At 45.7% G+C, this 19,362-nt stretch overlaps 1 protein-coding gene across 1 annotated transcript; it reads left to right on the forward strand.

The window, feature by feature from the left end:
* Nucleotides 1–487: 487 nt before the first annotated feature.
* Nucleotides 488–19,040, forward strand: LOC135076990 (phenylalanine--tRNA ligase beta subunit). Its single transcript, XM_063971575.1, has 12 exons — nucleotides 488–668; nucleotides 760–815; nucleotides 901–1,055; nucleotides 1,168–1,324; nucleotides 1,567–1,743; nucleotides 2,042–2,221; nucleotides 2,731–2,906; nucleotides 3,452–3,601; nucleotides 4,080–4,212; nucleotides 8,603–8,813; nucleotides 9,163–9,312; nucleotides 18,854–19,040. The coding sequence occupies exons 1-12, from the start codon at nucleotides 611–613 to the stop codon at nucleotides 19,003–19,005; spliced, it is 1,755 nt and encodes a 584-aa protein (XP_063827645.1). The 5' UTR covers nucleotides 488–610; the 3' UTR covers nucleotides 19,006–19,040.
* The last annotated feature ends 322 nt before the right edge of the window (nucleotides 19,041–19,362 follow it).

The following is a 19,362-nucleotide window of genomic DNA, read 5'->3' on the forward strand; positions in this document are numbered from 1 at the left end:
AATGAATGGCTAGGAAGTGGCCAGCAATTTAACATAAATTGCATCTATTAAAGTATTAAATAATGTCATACAAGCGTCTCCCAAAAAAAACTTTTCGGGCTTAATGGCCAACATGACCAAAGCCGGGTCTCTAGCGCTTGTGCCGCTTATTTTGCCTACAGAATTAACAAACATATGTGAGCAATTTAGTTGAATGTTGACATGTTTTTGTTGATTGTGTAAAGCAAAACACGCGCTGAAGACCCGGCTTAACAAAGAGGTATGATGCGTAAATCCACCTTCATTACCACTATAGACTACTGTATAATACCTAGCCACTTGCTAATACTTGCTATTAATTAGCAACTTCCATCCAAACAACTGTAAAAATCATCCGTTAATTTCTGATTGCATTGGAATAATTTACGACATTATTTTGGTGAAAGGTGACCTTGTCTGGTAGTTGCTCACGAGTGGCAACACTTATGACAGCTCATCCACCAATCACAGCTGATTTGTTGACAGATTTGAAGGACTGAAAAAATTTACATCAAAAAATAACCTCAAATCCAGCAAATTTTGTAAATAGAAAAGAATAGGAACATTGTAAATAAAATATTTGCTGGCTAAAATGCCTACAATATCTGTAAAACGTGATGCGTTATTCTCAGCACTGGGAAGGAAATACAGTGCGTATATAGTTACCATTTTGAAAACATGAACTTTCACGTAAGCACTATGTAGGCATCTAACTTGTAACCTATTTCTATTTTATTTCAGCCGATGACGAGTTTCAGGATTTATGTTTCGAATTTGGTCTGGAGCTGGATGAAGTTGTAAGTTATAAATTATTTTACTAAATATTTGCTACCTGTTTTCCACAAATGAACTACTTAATAACTTGTGTTTCAATATTATCAGACCACTGAAAAGCAGATGCTCATGAAAGAGCAAGGAGATCACGCAGGTGCAGGTGTGTCTGAGGAAGTCCTATATCGAATAGATATTCCGGCTAACAGATACGATTTATTGTGCCTTGAAGGACTAGTTGATGGAATACTCGTGTTTCAAGGAAAGTAAGTGTTTTACAATATCACTTGTTTATATTTTTATTTATAATCATTAATTTATAATTTGTAAACAAGTAGGTATAAAGTTGTTATCTAATTACAACAACCAATTTTACAGGAAAGCGCCTCCACAATATAAGCTAGTGAAATATGAAGACTGCTATTCTTTGCACTTAACACCAGCCACTGGCCAGATCAGGCCATATGCTGTGGCAGCAGTGCTCAAAGGGATCACCTTCACACAGGAGTCTTACAACAGTTTCATTGACCTACAGGTTAGTATTAATTCTTTTATTTATTTTATAATTTATAAGTACATTATTGATGATAACAAAAACAGTAGTTTTTGTGTAAAGAATATAACTATACTTACAGGAAAGAAATAGAAAGATAATTTAAACATATTATTAAGTTACTAATTTTTGCACAAAAATGGTATTCAAAAATCATAAGAAACAACAACCCCTTAACCATCCTTCATCACTATGATTCTTAATAAAAAATTAAATTATTTTAGGACAAACTGCACCAAAACATTTGCCGGAAGAGAACCCTGGTAGCTATCGGCACTCATGACCTGGACACAGTTCAGGGCCCGTTTGTGTATGATGCTCTGCCGCCAAGCGATATCAAGTTCAAAGCACTCAATCAACAAAAAGAGATGACTGCCACGGAGCTCATGGAACTATACTCGGTAAGGTTTTGACGAATTCGTTTTTTTGTAATGAGACTATAACTAGTATGTCATAAAAAGGTAAATAGGTATGTAATTAATTTTTGTTTTTTATGCCCAAGTCTGTTGATGGATATTTTGTTATCATTTTGACTTTTAGCTTTCATAATATTTTGGGAAGCATAAATTGTTGCTGCACTCTTGTGAGTGCTGCTCTTATGAATGTTCTTATGAACATTCTATAAGGTAGCAATTTCATATCAGAAGAAATGTTTTTATTAGTCATAAATACTTATTTCTTCTATCCTCTGGTTTCCAGCACCATGCTCAACTGAAGCAGTACCTGCCCATCATCAGAGACAGCCCAGTATACCCGGTGATCAAGGACAAGAACGGTGTCGTGCTCTCTATGCCGCCCATCATCAATGGAGACCATTCCAAGATCACACTTAACACTAAGAATGTCTTCATTGAGTGCACAGCAACGGATTTGACTAAGGTATGGAATGGAAATTAATGTTACTTGCTACTTGAGCTCTTATCCAATCAAAAATTTTAGTAGGTACTCAATCAAAAATTACTCTGTATTAATTTTTCCATTACCTATACCATTCCAGAAGAAGTAGATTAAAACAGATGGCACATGAGTTGCATTTCTAATGGGAAACAATTTTCAACTTCATATAACAATAGTTTTACAGCATGACATATTCTTTACGACTCCCAGTCTCCAATCAACTGCACTGAACATTTGACTACAGGAAAATAATTATAATGACTAATTTTATTCTAAGTTGCTCGTCGGTTGTTCATTAGTTCTTTGTGAAAACCCTTGTCCACCAAAAAGTGTCTTTTGATTAAAACCAGTAGGCCTAAGATGCGCGCCGTGATAACTTTTATCGACGTCAAAATGTATGGGCAAAATCGATAAAATGGCTTGATAACCGCTTATCGCGGCGCGCATCTTAGGCCTACTGATAACCTTAGCTATTGTATCTTCTATTCCAGGCCATAGTAGTCCTAGATACGATAGTGAGCATGTTCTCTCAGTACTGCGGACGCTCGCACGAGGTGCAGCAGTGCAAGGTGTTCGCGCCCGACGGCACCTATGAACTGTACCCCAAGCTGGCTTGCCGAGAGGAGCTGATCAGCATTGATAAGGCTAACAGCTATATTGGGATCAGGTGAGGGTCTTATTGGATTGAATTAAGTACAGGTTGTTCGCGCCAAGCTGTACCCCAAGCTTATCTCATTAGTTTTGACAAGGAAAACAGATATTGGAATCAAGTGTCTTTTTGGTATTGAATAAAGTACAGGTGGTTCGCGTCCCATTGGCCTGGTCCCAGCTGGTCTGTCGAAATGAGATCATCAGTATTGACAAGGCTAAGCTATATTGGGATGAAGTGAGGACCTTTTCAAAAGCCTGCTTCCAACCAGTCAATCTGGAAATCATTGGAGAAAGCCTTTCTTCTGCAGTTAACCTCTTGTGGCTGAAATGATAATGATGATGATAAAGGGCATCTTCCAGATTTTTGAGATTTAATAAAAGATGTTTGTCAAAAACTAACAACTTACTACCAGTATTCAGATGTGGAAACCTGTGCATTATAACAATATTCCAGTAATCAATCTGAATTTAAACTTGACTGATTTCGCCAATTTCGAGTGTTTTTCATAACATTAGTTATACAACAGGATCATTAATGTTCTGTGTATATTTCCTTTCCAGCGAAGACGGCGACAAACTGGCATCGCTTCTGTCCCGTATGTGCCTGCCCACAACGCGGGAAGATGACCTGCTGCGGGTCAGAGTCCCGCCCACCAGGCATGACGTCATCCACGCCTGCGATCTCTACGAAGACATTGCCATCGCTTTCGGGTAACTATTTATTAAAGGTTCACGGGACAGACTGAGATAAACATAAGTAATATTGAGTTTAGACCATATAATATTAGTTAAAAACGACTAGATTTTTCCTAAATATTTACCTTTTTTTTTTTGTTTCAATTCAAAACCGGTATCTGCAACCGATAAATCCCACACGCTATCCTAAAACTGTGTCACCACTAGTGACGGAGTGAGTGATTGTTGTCAGCTTCCATATTAAAGAGGTACCGAAAGATCACGCCCAATGTGAACAATGGGCCGTGTCTACACCGCATACGCATATTTTCAGACGCTTCATGGTCGCGCATTAGTTGCGCGGCCATTAAAGTTACATTGATTGTTGTCAAATTACATTAAATTCGGGTCAACGGCACCTAAAAACGTGGTGTTCTAAGGCAATCATTATAATCCCAGTGCTGTAATTCCAAACAAAAAATAAAAATGAATTATTATTTCGTTCGTCCCGTAGATACAACAACATCCCTCGGCGCGCAGGCGGTCCGGCCACGGCTGGTGGACAGCAACCAGCTATCAAGCTCTCGGAACAGCTACGCGCTGAATGTGCCCACGCCGGCTATACTGAGGCGCTCACCTTCACGCTCGTAAGTCATCATCATCACCTGATACTTGAATCATCATCAGTCTAGTGTTGAAAAAAGTTCTGCACTTCTGCCCAACAAAAAACATACTATCTTCGACTGTTACTTAAAATTATGCGGGCGGTCATCAGCTGCGTGCTGAATGCGCCCACGCCGGCTATACTGAGGCGCTCACCTTCACGGTCGTAAGTCATCATCATCACCTGATACTCGAATCATCATCTTCAGTCCACTGTTGAAAAAAGTTCTACACTTCTGCCCAACAAAACCATACTATCTTCGACTGTTACTTAAAATTATACGGGCGGTCATCAGCTGCGCGCTGAATGCGCCCACGCCGGCTACACCGAGGCGCTCACCTTCACGCTCGTGAGTCATCATCATCACCTGATACTCGAATCATCATCATCAGTCCACCATTGAAAAAAGTCTACTCAACTAAATCTTCGGCTGCTACTTTTATTATGCGGGCGGGCAACAACCTATCAAGCTCTCGGAACAGCTACGCGCTGAATGTGCCCACGCCGGCTATACTGAGGCGCTCACCTTCACACTCGTAAGTCATCATCATCACCTGATACTCGAATCATCATCATCAGTCCACTGCTGATTTTAGGCCTCCCCCAATGACTTCCACATCGCACAGTAGCGGCCTGCATCCAGCGCCTTCCTGGTACCTTTATCAGGTCGTCGGTCCACCTTGTGGGTGGACGTCCCACGCTGCGTTTTCCGGTACGTAGCCTCCATTCCAGAACCTTGCTGCCCCATTGGCCGTCAGTTCTGCGTACTATGTGCCCTGCCCATTGCCACTGTCTTCAGCTTGCTAATTCACAAAAAAGTTCTGCACTTCTGCCCAACAAAACCATACTATCTTCGACTGCTACTTAAAATTTTGCGTGCGGTCATCAGCTGCGTGCTGAATGTGCCCACGCCGGCTTCACCGAGGCGCTCACCTTCACGCTCGTAAGTCATCATCATCACCTGATACTCGAATCATCATCTTCAGTCCACTATTGAAAAAAGTCTACTCAACTAAATCTTCGGCTGCTACTTTAATTATGCGGGCGGGCAACAACCAGCTATCAAACTCTCGGAGCAGCTACGTGCTGAATGTGCCCACGCCGGCTATACTGAGGCGCTCACCTTCACGGTCGTAAGTCATCATCATCACCTGATACTCGAATCATCATCATCAGTCCACTGTTGAAAAGTCTAAGTACTCAACTAAATCTTCGGCTGCTACTTTTATTATACGGGCGGACAGCAACCAGCTATCAAGCTCTCGGAACAGCTACGCGCTGAATGCGCCCACGCCGGCTTCACCGAGGCGCTCACCTTCACGCTCGTGAGTACAATAACCATCAGCTGATATTCATCACCTCACTGTTGTCAGTAGCATTCATTAAATTTTCCTGCGTGCAATTGTTTGGGCACGCAGGCCACGACATCATGTGCCTAATCGACTGGGGAACGCGCACTTGCACTTCAAGTTTAACAACGCCACTCTTGTAGCGGAGTTTTGGGCTGACACTGTATAGGTTTGTTGTCGACACGACAAAAAGTTCACCTCACTGTTAAAAAAAGTTCTACCCAATCAAACTTCCGCTGTTTCTTAATCAAACTCTCGGAGCAGCTACGCGCCGAATGCGCCCACGCTGCACATACGTAGATTTCAACGATTTAGGCGGCCAAAACCCAGTTTTCCAAAATCAATCTATTGAAAAATAAACCACGTACGCGGGTAGTACACACTTTCAGGAATACCATGGTACCTTTTTCAATGTTCAACGAGCGCAAATCTACCCTCTAGTAGTCTGAATGCGATAGTTCGCTTAACGTGTATGTATTTGTTTTCGGGCGCTCTTAAACTTACAACTTTTGTAAATTGCATATTTATTTTCAAAACCATTGTTTTCGAGTAACAGTGGTGGATTGCGATAATTAAGGATAGAGCCTATGTTTTTCAACAATAATTTACTTAGTTTTTGTTTTCCTAAATATATTTAAAAATTGTCAAAGATAGCTGTATCAGAAATGAGATTTTTTCTTGTGTTTTTTATTTTAAAGTGGTCGTTTAACTAACTTCAGGGTCCGTCCGAGCAATAATTTCTTTATTTTTTAATAGTTTACATATTGTTCTTAAAATCTGCAAAAAATTTGCCGCGGAAACCCGCGCTTTTTAAAATTAACAGCATTTGAAGATTTGGAGAAAAAATTGAGCAAAATATCATTTTATTGCTACTTTGTATTAAATCCATTTACTTTTTATTTTAGGCCTGTCTGGTGCCTCGGGTACTAAAGTAGTTACTCGGAATTACTTATTTGACCAGATACAAAGGCAAAATTTACCAAGTTTCAGTGATAAACTTGATTTTTATGAAGATTTTCTTTTGAGTCGTTATGGAGACACAGAAAATGCTGAAAAGAGTTTGAAGCAAAGTTCTTCTTATGTGAAAAGCTAATTCAAGAAGAGGTGGATGAAAGCCAATAAACATGAAGAAGTGTTTTTTAAAAACAAGCCGCAGAAGCCCCGAACAAGCATTTCCGGTCATATCGGCTTAACTTTGCTAGAAAGTTTTCTAGAAAGGAACGCAATGTAGATAGGCTTTTATTAACATCAGACCCCTTGATCAGTTCCAGGAGACACAATAAGACCTTCTCGCAAAGCATTCCTTCCTGAAACAATGGAAATGTTGATGTCTGCCAAGCCAAGTAGCAAGTAGTGACCCAATGAGGAATGCTCTCAAAGTGAGATTGATATACCTACCTACTTATTGTTATTTTATAAAAATACAAAAATTTGCCAAGTGCGTGTCCTTCCAAGCGCAGTGTAGGGTTCCGTAGTTGTCAGTCGTTACAATAATATATTTCATAAGCAAGCAATTACTTCATCTAAAGTCACTTTTAATATTTTCTTCTAAGGATTTTTTATTAAGTATGAAATTTTACACGAGTTAAACGACTATTACTCTTGAACTAACTGATCTATCTTAACCGTCATAGTTTTTCTTAAAAGTTCATGAAAAGCACTATTGTTATGAATTTTTCCAGATTTTCCAAACCAACACTTTAGTTTTTAGAAGGGGGGGACGCCATTTTCGAAAAAAAAATTATCACTTTTTAAACTTTAATATTTTGCAAACGGATCACTAAATCAAAAAATAGTCTTAGAAACCCCTAAGTCATTTTAAATGACCTATCCAACGATACCACACACGATGGGGTATCAATGATAACAATGAAACTTTTTAATAGGTATATATATTTTTTTAAATTTCTATATTTAAGTGAAAAAATGTTTTATTATCATTAATAATAAAAGAAATCAGTCAAAAATGGTTTATTTTAATTTAATTTCGTACTTATAACTAATTTCAAGCAAAAAATATTTTTGGCCGCCTAAATCTTTGAAATCTACCTATGTGCGCTGGCTACACCGAAGCGCTCACCTTCAGGCTCGTGAGTCCTCTTAAGTCCTTCATCATCATCTGACACTCATCATCATCATTACCGTTGAATAAAATTCTACCCAACCATACCATACCATTTTAATCATCATTTCAGCCACAGGACATCCACTGCTGATTATAGGCCTACCCCAATGACTTCCACACATCGCACAGTAGCGGCCTGCATCCAGCGCCTTCCTGCTACCTTTATCAGGTCGTCGGTCCACCTTGTGGGTGGATCCCATGCTGCGTTTTCCGGTACGTGGCCTCCATTCCAGAAACTTGCTGCCCCATCGGCCGTCAGTTCTGCGTACCATTGCCACTTCAGCTTGCTAATTCACAAAAAAGTTCTGCACTTCTGCCCAACAAAACCATACTATCTTCGACTGCTACCTAAAATTTTGCGGGCGGTCAGCTGCCAGCCAAGCTCTCGGAGTAACTGCAAGCTGGCGCCGACTACGCCAAGACACTCATCTGCATGCTCGAGCGCTCGTGAGCCCCTACATATCATCAGCTGACGTTCTACCCAGATATTATAAGCGAGTGACAGATTTTTATATTCAACGGTATCTCATTATTCTTCTACACTACAGTATTGACGCAATGTTGCCGAGATATTGCCCTTTGAAAGCAGGCAGTTTCCACTTGTGTAGTCTTTTATTTTTTCAACAGATTCACGCCCTTTTCCATTATTTAATCCTTGTCCAAATCCGGATTTCAACTATCTTTTAATCTGTTTTCAATCAAATATCCATAATTTTTGATGCGATTAAACTTTAATATTGTTTAATAGTCTTACAAAGAATATGAAAATGTAAAAACATCGAAAAGCGCAGATAGGTATTTTGACCAAAAACATAATGAAATTTTACAGTAGAGGGACGTATTTGGATTATGATTGAATATAGAAAATCAGCATTAATCGATATGCTTAAAAATTCCAGTGTTCTCGCGAGGACGTGGCCACAAAGCTGGGTCTCAAGATCGAGGAAGTCCCTGCCGTCCACATTTCCAACCCGAAGACGCTGGAGTTCCAAGTAGTCCGAACGCTGCTGCTGTCAGGACTCCTAAAGACGCTCGCAGCCAATAAGAAGATGCCCCTGCCTCTGAAGCTCTTTGAAATCAGTGACGTCGTGTTGAAGGATGATAACGCTGGTGAGTTTATTTGTGTTGACTGAAAAAAACGGTACAAACGTCTAACGTGAACTGTACTATTACTGAAATCAAATTTAGAATTTATAAAAATTAAAATAGAATTTTATTTTATTTTATTTTAATTTTTATAAATTGTAATTAAAAAATAAATTTTCATAAAAATAATGCCCTAATAAGAATATGAATAAATCCGTCGTACGCGCACGCGCTCGTGCCGGTTATTACTATTCCTTGCGCTATTTTCAGCGAGTAGTAGCGAGTTTAATGAATTTAGCTGGCTAATTTAACCACATGGTTGTCACTTACCTTCAATGTCATATAACATGCCAATAAATAATGTTTTCTGCAGAGACGGGCGCACGCAACGAGCGGCGTCTATGCGCGGTGCATTGCGGGCGCTCCGCCGGCTTCCAATTCGTGCACGGACTGCTGGATCGCGTCATGGCGCTACTGCGAGTGCCCTACAGCAGTGATGGCTACGGCCTAAGGCAGCGGGAAGGTACACTGCACAATCGCACTTATTACCACTATATAAGGTTCACTGCGGGCGCCGCTGGCTTCCAATTCGTGCACGGGCTACTCGACCGCGTCATGGCGCTGCTGCGAGTGCCCTACAGCAGTGATGGCTACGGCCTGAGGCAGCGGGAAGGTACACTGCACAATCGCACTTATTACCACTATATAAGGTTCACTGCGGGCGCCGCTGGCTTCCAATTCGTGCACGGGCTACTCGACCGCGTCATGGCGCTGCTGCGAGTGCCCTACAGCAGTGATGGCTACGGCCTGAGGCAGCGGGAAGGTACACTGCACAATCGCACTTATTACCACTATATAAGGTTCACTGCGGGCGCCGCTGGCTTCCAATTCGTGCACGGGCTACTCGACCGCGTCATGGCGCTGCTGCGAGTGCCCTACAGCAGTGATGGCTACGGCCTGAGGCAGCGGGAAGGTACACTGCACAATCGCACTTATTACCACTACATAAGGTTCAATGCGGGCGCCGCTGGCTTCCAGTTCGTGCACGGACTTTGAATCGCGTCATGGCGAAAATGTATTGTAGCCGCGCCGCTGGTTTCCATTTTGTGAACGGACTACTCGACCGCGTCATGGCGCTTTTGCGAGTGCCCTACAGCAGTGATGGCTACGGCCTGAGGCAGCGGGAAGGTACACTGCAAACTCGCACTTATTACCACTATGTAAGGTACACTTAGGCGCGACGCTGGCTTCCAGTTATTAGTGCATGGACTACTAGACCGCGTCATGGCGCTACTGCGAGTGCCCTACAGCAGTGCTGGCTACGGCCTGAGGCAGCGGGAAGGTACGATGCAAACTCACACTTATTACCACTATGTAAGGTACACTTAGGCCCGACACTGGCTTCCAGTTATTAGTGCATGGACTACTAGACCGCGTCATGGGACTGCTGCGAGTGCCCTACAGCAGTGATGGCTACGGCCTGAGGCAGCGGGAAGGTACACTGCAAAATCGCATTTATTACCACTATGTAAGGTACACTTAGGCCCGACGCTGGCTTCCAGTTATTAGTGTATAGACTACTAGACCGCGTCATGGCGCTGCTGCGAGTACCCTACAGCAGTGATGGCTACGGCCTGAGGCAGCGGGAAGGTACACAGCAAACTCGCACTTATTACTACTACATAAGGTTCATTGCGGGCGCGCCGCTGGCTTCCATTTTGTGAACGGACTACTAGACCGCGTCATGGCGCTACTGCGAGTGCCCTACAGCAGTGATGGCTACGGCCTTAGGCAGCGGGAAGGTACACTGCACAATCGCACTTATTACCACTATATAAGGTTCACTGCGGGCGCCGCTGGCTTCTAGTTCGTACACGGACTATAGACCGCGTCATGGCGCTGCTGCGAGTACCCTACAGCATGGATGGCTACGCCTTGAGGCAGCGGGAAGGTACGATGCAAACTCACACTTATTACCACTACATAAAATGTATTGTAGCCGCGCCGCTGGTTTCCATTTTGTGAACGGACTACTCGACCGCGTCATGGCGCTGCTACGAGTGCCTTACAGCAGTGATGGCTACGGCCTGAGGCAGCGGGAAGGTACACTGCACAATCGCACTTATTACCACTATGTAAGGTACACTTAGGCGCGACACTGGCTTCCAGTTATTAGTGCATGGACTACTAGACCGCCCCATGGCGCTTTTGCGAGTGCCCTACAGCAGTGCTGGCTACGGCCTGAGGCAGCGGGAAGGTACACTGCACAATCGCACTTATTACCACTATGTAAGGTACACTTAGGCGCGACGCTGGCTTCCAGTTATTAGTGCATGGACTACTCGACCGCGTCATGGCGCTGCTGCGAGTGCCCTACAGCAGTGCTGGCTACGGCCTGAGGCAGCGGGAAGGTACACTGCAAACTCGCACTTATTACTACTACATAAGGTTCACTGTGGACGCGCCGCTAGCTTCCAATTCGTGCACGGACTTCTCGACCGCGTCATGGCGCTGCTGCGAGTGCCTTACAGCAGTGATGGTTACGGCCTGAGGCAGCGGGAAGGTACACTACAGAATTTAATTACACTTTATTACCACTACTTAAAGTAAAAGTGCTATAAAGCTAAAGCTAAAGTGCTATAGGCGCGCCGCTGGTTTCCAATTTATGCACTGACTACTCGACCGCGTCATGGCGCTGCTGCGAGTGCCCTACAGCAGTGATGGCTACGGCCTGAGACAGCGGGAAGGTACATTGCAAACTCGCACTTATTACTACTACATAAGGTTCACTGTGGACGCGCCGCTGGTTTCCAATTCGTACACGGACTACTCGACCGCGTCATGGCGCTGCTGCGAGTGCCCTACAGCAGTGATGGTTACGGCCTGAGGCAACGGGAATCACACTTATTACCACTACGTAAGGTACACTTAGGCGTGACGCTGGCTTCCAGTTATTAGTACATGGACTACTAGACCGCGTCATGGGACTGCTGCGAGTGCCTTGCAGTGATGGCTACGGCCTGAGGCAGCGGGAAGGTACACTGCACAATCGCACTTATTACCACTATATAAGGTTCACTGCGGGCGCCGCTGGCTTCCAGTTCGTGCACGGACTTTGAATCGCGTCATGGCGAAAATGTATTGTAGCCGCGCCGCTGGTTTCCATTTTGTGAACGGACTACTCGACCGCGTCATGGCGCTTTTGCGAGTGCCCTACAGCAGTGCTGGCTACGGCCTGAGGCAGCAGGAAGGTACACTGCAAACTCACACTTATTACCGCTACATAAGGTGCACTGCGGGCGCCGCTGGCTTCCAGTTCGTGCATGGACTACTTGACCGCGTCATGGCGCTGCTGCGAGTGCCCTACAGCAGTGATGGCTACGGCCTGAGGCAGCGGGAAGGTACACTGCACAATCGCACTTATTACCACTATGTAAGGTACACTTAGGCCCGACGCTGGCTTCCAGTTATTAGTGCATGGACTACTCGACCGCGTCATGGCGCTGCTGCGAGTGCCCTACAGCAGTGATGGCTACGGCCTGAGACAGCGGGAAGGTACATTGCAAACTCGCACTTATTACTACTACATAAGGTTCACTGTGGACGCGCCGCTGGTTTCCAGTTCGTGCACGGACTACTCGACCGCGTCATGGCGCTTTTGCGAGTGCCCTACAGCAGTGATGGCTACGGCCTAAGGCAGCGGGAAGGTACGATACAAACTCGCACTTATTACTACTACATAAGGTTCATTGCGGGCGCGCCGCTGGTTTCCAATTCGTGCACGGACTATAGACCGCGTCATGGCGCTGCTGCGAGTGCCCTACAGCAGTGATGGCTACGGCTTAAGGCAGCGGGAAGGTACACTGCACAATCGCACTTATTACCACTATGTAAGGTACACTTAGGCCCGACGCTGGCTTCCAGTTATTAGTGCATGGACTACTCGACCGCGTCATGGCGCTGCTGCGAGTGCCCTACAGCAGTGATGGCTACGGCCTGAGGCAGCGGGAAGGTACACTGCACAATCGCACTTATTACCACTATGTAAGGTACACTTAGGCGCGACGCTGGCTTCCAGTTATTAGTGCATGGACTACTAGACCGCGTCATGGCGCTTTTGCGAGTGCCCTACAGCAGTGATGGCTACGGCCTGAGGCAGCGGGAAGGTACGATGCAAACTCACACTTATTTATACCAGTACTTAAAGTGCACTATAAGCGGGCCGCTGGTTTCCAATTCGTACACGGACTGCTGGATCGCGTCATGGCGCTGCTGCGAGTGCCCTACAGCAGTGCTGGCTACGGCCTGAGGCAGCGGGAAGGTACACTGCAAACTCACTCTTATTACCACTACATAAAATGTATTGTAGCGCCGCTGGTTTCCATTTTGTGAACGGACTACTCGACCGCGTCATGGCGCTGCTGCGAGTGCCCTACAGCAGTGATGGCTACGGCCTGAAGCAGCGGGAAGGTATACTACACAATTTAATTACACATTATTTTCACTACTTAAAGTGCTATAGGAGCGCCGCTGGTTTCCAATTTATGCACGGACTGCTGGATCGCGTCATGGCGCTGCTGCGAGTGCCCTACAGCAGTGATGGCTACGGCCTGAGACAGCGGGAAGGTACGATACAAACAACACTTATTTTATTACCGCTACTTAATTATAGCCCGACCAGGAACATAAAAACCCTCGCCATGTTGCGGAAAACTAATGGTACTAATTTCTTTTAATGGCAACAGTAACTGAAAACTTCATTGACATGTCACCTTGCATGTCAGTCTATTGCTGTCAAAGTGTAAACAAACTTTATTTTAAATGTGCGCAATTGATTTTGTGAATTAAATTTCTAAAATCTTTTTATAGTCGTGAAAGAAAAGTGGTTCAAAATGTGTTAAAGTATTTGTCGAAAAGAAATACTAAGGGTTCGGACAATATTTTCATTGAATAATGTTTCCGACAAAGGTTGTCAAATTGACTGACATGTTTATCGTATAGTACAGTCCACTATGAAAATTAGCTGTGGTTTGTTTCAACTACCTATTTTAAATTTTTTTGTCACTTTCTAAGTGTTGAATTTTATGGAATTGGGAAAGAAGTACCGAGTTTGATGCGTTCATGAGCAGACATTGCAGTTGAATATTCAAGTTCTGAATTTGATTATTCATGATTAATAAAATAAATCCTACTAGCTCGATTGATGGTTTCATTTAATTTATTTAAACCAGGTTACCTATAATAATATTTTTTCGTTAATTTATGAAAATATCAAATTAGCCCGTAATCCTGAATCCTGATACATAAAGTTAGCCAATTAATTTAACACAGGTACGACTGTACTCAGTGTTGCACTATCAAATGCAATTGTCGCGCCTCTATGCCAGGGTTTTTATGTTCCTGGTCAGGCTATAAAGTGCATTATAGGCGCGCCGCTGGTTTCCATTTTGTGAACGGACTACTCGACCGCGTCATGGCGCTGCTGCGAGTGCCCTACAGCAGTGCTGGCTACGGCCTGAGGCAGCGGGAAGGTACGCTGCAAACTCGCACTTATTACCGCTATATAAGGTTCACTGCGGGCGCCGCTGGCTTCCAGTTATTAGTGCATGGACTACTAGACCGCGTCATGGCGCTGCTGCGAGTGCCCTACAGCAGTGATGGCTACGGCCTGAGGCAGCGGGAAGGTACGATACAAACAACACATATTTTATTATCGCTACTTAATTAAAGTGCATTATAGGCGCGCCGCTGGTTTCCAATTCGTACACGGACTGCTGGATCGCGTCATGGCGCTGCTGCGAGTGCCCTACAGCAGTGCTGGCTACGGCCTGAGGCAGCGGGAAGGTACGCTGCAAACTCACACTTATTACCACTACATAAGGTTCATTGCGGGCGCGCCGCTGGCTTCTAGTTCGTGCACGGGCTACTCGACCGCGTCATGGCGCTGCTGCGAGTACCCTACAGCAGTGATGGCTACGGCCTGAGGCAGCGGGAAGATACATTGCAAACTCACACTTATTACCGCTACATAAAATGTATTGTAGCCGCGCCGCTGGTTTCCATTTTGTGAACGGACTACTCGACCGCGTCATGGCGTTACTGCGAGTGCCCTACAGCAGTGATGGCTACGGCCTGAGGCAGCGGGAAGGTACACTGCAAACTCGCATTTATTACCGCTACATAAGGTGCACTGTGGGCGCGCCGCTGGTTTCCAATTTGTACACGGACTGCTGGATCGCGTCATGGCGCTACTGCGAGTGCCCTACAGCAGTGCTGGCTACGGCCTGAGGCAGCGGGAAGGTACGATACAAACAACACTTATTTTATTACCGCTACTTAATTAAAGTGCACTATAGGTGCTCGGTGTTTCTTTACGAGATCGAATCAGAAATGAGGAGATCCGTAAACGAACTAAAGTCGCTGACATAGCCCGACGGATCAGCAAGCTGAAGTGGCAGTGGGCAGGGCACATAGTACGCAGAACTGACGGCCGATGGGGCAGCAAGGTTCTGGAATGGAGGCCACGTACCGGAAAACGCAGCGTGGGACGTCCACCCACAAGGTGGACCGACGACCTGATAAAGGTAGCAGGAAGGCGCTGGATGCAGGCCGCTACCAACCGTGCGATGTGGAAGTCATTGGGGGAGGCTTATGTTCAGCAGTGGACGTCCTGTGGCTGAAATGATGATGATGATAGGCGCGCTGCTGGTTTCCAATTCGTACACGGACTGCTGGATCGCGTCATGGCGCTACTGCGAGTGCCCTACAGCAGTGCTGGCTACGGCCTGAGGCAGCGGGAAGGTACACTGCACAATCACACTTATTACCACTACATAAAATGTATTGTAGCCGCGCCGCTGGTTTCTATTTTGTGAACGGACTACTCGACCGCGTCATGGCGCTGCTGCGAGTGCCCTACAGCAGTGATGGCTACGGCCTGAGGCAGCGGGAAGGTACACTGCACAATCGCACTTATTACCACTATGTAAGGTACACTTAGGCGCGACGCTGGCTTCCAGTTATTAGTGCATGGACTAGTCGACCGCGTCATGGCGCTGCTGCGAGTTCTTAAAGCAGTGATGGCTACTGCCTGAGGCAGCGGGATGGTACACTACAAACTCGCACTTATTACCGCTACATAAGGTGCACTGTGGGCGCGCCGCTGGTTTCCAATTCGTGCACGGACTTTGAATCGCGTCATGGCGAAAATGTATTGTAGCCGCGCCGCTGGTTTCCATTTTGTGAACGGACTACTCGACCGCGTCATGGTGCTGCTGCGAGTGCCCTACAGCAGTGATGGCTACGGCCTGAGGCAGCGGGAAGGTACGATACAAACAACACTTATTTTATTACCGCTACTTAATTAAAGTGCACTATAGGCGCGCCGCTGGTTTCCATTTTGTGAACGGACTACTCGACCGCGTCATGGCGCTGCTGCGAGTGCCCTACAGCAGTGATGGCTACGGCCTGAGGCAGCGGGAAGGTACGATACAAACAACACTTATTTTATTACCGCTACTTAATTAAAGTGCACTATAGGCGCGCCGCTGGTTTCCATTTTGTGAACGGACTACTCGACCGCGTCATGGCGCTGCTGCGAGTGCCCTACAGCAGCGATGGCTACGGCCTGAGGCAGCGGGAAGGTACACTGCAAACTCACTCTTATTACCACTACATAAAATGTATTGTAGCCGCGCCGCTGGTTTCCATTTTGTGAACGGACTACTCGACCGCGTCATGGCGCTGCTGCGAGTGCCCTACAGCAGTGATGGCTACGGCCTGAGGCAGCGGGAAAGTACACTGCACAATCGCACTTATTACCACTATGTAAGGTACACTTAGGCGCGACGCTGGCTTCCATTTTGTGAACGGACTACTCGACCGCGTTATGGGACTGCTGCGAGTGCCCTACAGCAGTGATGGCTACGGCCTGAGGCAGCGGGAAGGTACGCTGCAAACTCACACTTATTACCACTACATAAAGTTCACTGCGGGCGCCGCTGGCTTCTAGTTCGTACACGGACTATAGACCGCGTCATGGCGCTGCTGCGAGTACCCTACAGCATGGATGGCTACGCCTTGAGGCAGCGGGCTACAAACTCGCACTTATTACTACTACATAAGGTTCATTGCGGGCGCGCCGCTGGTTTCCATTTTGTGAACGGACTACTCGACCGCGTCATGGCGCTACTACGAGTGCCCTACAGCAGTGATGGCTACGGCCTGAGGCAGCGGGAAGGTACACTGCACAATCGCACTTATTACCACTATATAAAGTTCACTGCGGGCGCCGCTGGCTTCCAGTTCGTGCACGGACTTTGAATCGCGTCATGGCGAAAATGTATTGTAGCCGCGCCGCTGGTTTCCATTTTGTGAACGGACTACTCGACCGCGTCATGGCGCTACTACGAGTGCCCTACAGCAGTGATGGCTACGGCCTGAGGCAGCGGGAAGGTACGCTGCAAACACACTTATTACCACTATGTAAGGTACACTTTGGCGCGACGCTGGCTTCCGGTTATTAGTGTATAGACTACTAGACCGCGTCATGGCGCTACTACGAGTGCCCTACAGCAGTGATGGCTACGGCCTGAGGCAGCGGGAAGGTACGATACAAACAACACTTATTTTATTACCGCTACTTAAAGTGCTATAGGAGCGCCGCTGGTTTCCAATTTGTACACGGACTGCTGGATCGCGTCATGGCGCTGCTGCGAGTGCCCTACAGCAGTGATGGCTACGGCCTGAGGCAGCGGGAAGGTACCTACACTACACAATTTAATTACACTTTATTATCACTACTTAAAGTGCTATAGGAGCGCCGCTGGTTTCCAATTTATGCACGGACTGCTGGATCGCGTCATGGCGCTTTTGCGGGTGCCGGCAGTGATGGCTACGGCCTGAGGCAGCGGGAAGGTACACTACAAACTCGCACTTATTACCACTACTTAAGTGCTATAGGAGCGCCGCTGGCTTCCAGTTCGTGCACGAACTGCTGGATCGCGTCATGGCGCTACCAGGCCTGTTCATCTCCGCGAGTTTACATCGAAAACAAAACACGCACGATGGCCCACCTACAGGATACTATTCGACAAGACCTCACATCACGAGCGAACATTGACTCACGCACGCGTATTCTTGTGTATGATGGAAGAAAATAAAGAAAATGGTGTACTAAATACTGTGCAGTATTTAACTGCCTAAATAATAATAAAAACACAGAATGTACTTTTTTAAGTTGCCTCAAGACACTGAGAGGTAAATAAGTAGTTAATATTATTCATGATAATTCATGCTAAATCATGTATTTCCTCCGCCATTTTCCGCAGTTTGGCACCTCACGTCACATAATTTTACCGAAGTCAGCCCTATAGCTTCGGCGCAGTGCCGATCACTGACGTTTGTCAACAAAATGGTGCTTGACTCTTGAGACAGGCTAAATTACACCATATTGTTAATGACATTGAGCATACATTTTTTTAAATACCTTCGCGAAGTAAAACTTCTGTACGTACTTAGTACTTATTATTATTCTGTGGCGCTACTGCGAGTGCCCTACAGCAGTGATGGCTACGGCCTGAGGCAGCGGGAAGGTACACTGCAAACTCACTCTTATTACCACTACATAAAATGTATTGTGGACGCGCCGCCTGCTTCCAGTTAGTGCATGGACTACTTGACCGCGTCATGGCGCTGCTGCGAGTGCCCTACAGCAGTGCTGGCAAACTCGCACTTTCACTAAGTTCATTATTGAATCCCTAATTTGTTTCTTGAAGTAGGCGTGTTATACTGGTGTAGAAATGCACCCAGTTCAATAGATAGACTTTCTTACCGAATAACGTTAAATAGAAAGACACGGGTCTTAACGCGACATTTATTGAGTTACGTGACGCCGCGAGCCGCCAGTCTGCTTGTGACCACGGCTGCAGCATAGCTGCCGAAACGTCAAGCCGTGAGTACATAATGTAACTCGTCGCGTTAAGACCCGTGTCTTTCTATTTGAGTCTAAATAGAACACGAAAGTTTAAAATCTTATAGAATAATGATAACCCTTCTCCTTACAGATCCTGCGTATTTCCCGGGAAGGTGCGCCGAAGTGGTCCTCCGCGGTGAAGTGATAGGCAAAATAGGCGTCATACACCCCAACGTATTGGCAGCTTTCGAGCTCACCAACCCTTGCTCGGCGCTCGAGATCAACATAGAACCGTTCGTGTAACGAATCTGGTGAATAAATGAATTAAAGGCTCTAAACTGATTTTATTTTACTACTCCTAGACCTCGACAAAAAAAAACAATATCTGTAATAATAACAATCATTGTCCTGTCAATAGTCTTGTGTTATATTGAACACTTACGTAATCTGAGGGCTTAGGCCCAGAACAGATGGTGAAACGCAACTGCAACGAAACTGCAACTGCTAGTTACTTTTGAGTTGCATCTAAGTTTCTGCCATAGCGTCCGTTGAGAGACCACACATGACGCGACCAGTTTGAAACTTTCAGTTTCATTTATAATAATCATCAGAAAGTTGCAGTTGCGTTTCACCGTCTGTTTTGGGCCTTAGTGTGACTTT

This window comes from Ostrinia nubilalis, chromosome 12, assembly GCF_963855985.1.
Source record: "Ostrinia nubilalis chromosome 12, ilOstNubi1.1, whole genome shotgun sequence".
Lineage (NCBI taxonomy): Eukaryota > Metazoa > Arthropoda > Insecta > Lepidoptera > Crambidae > Ostrinia > Ostrinia nubilalis.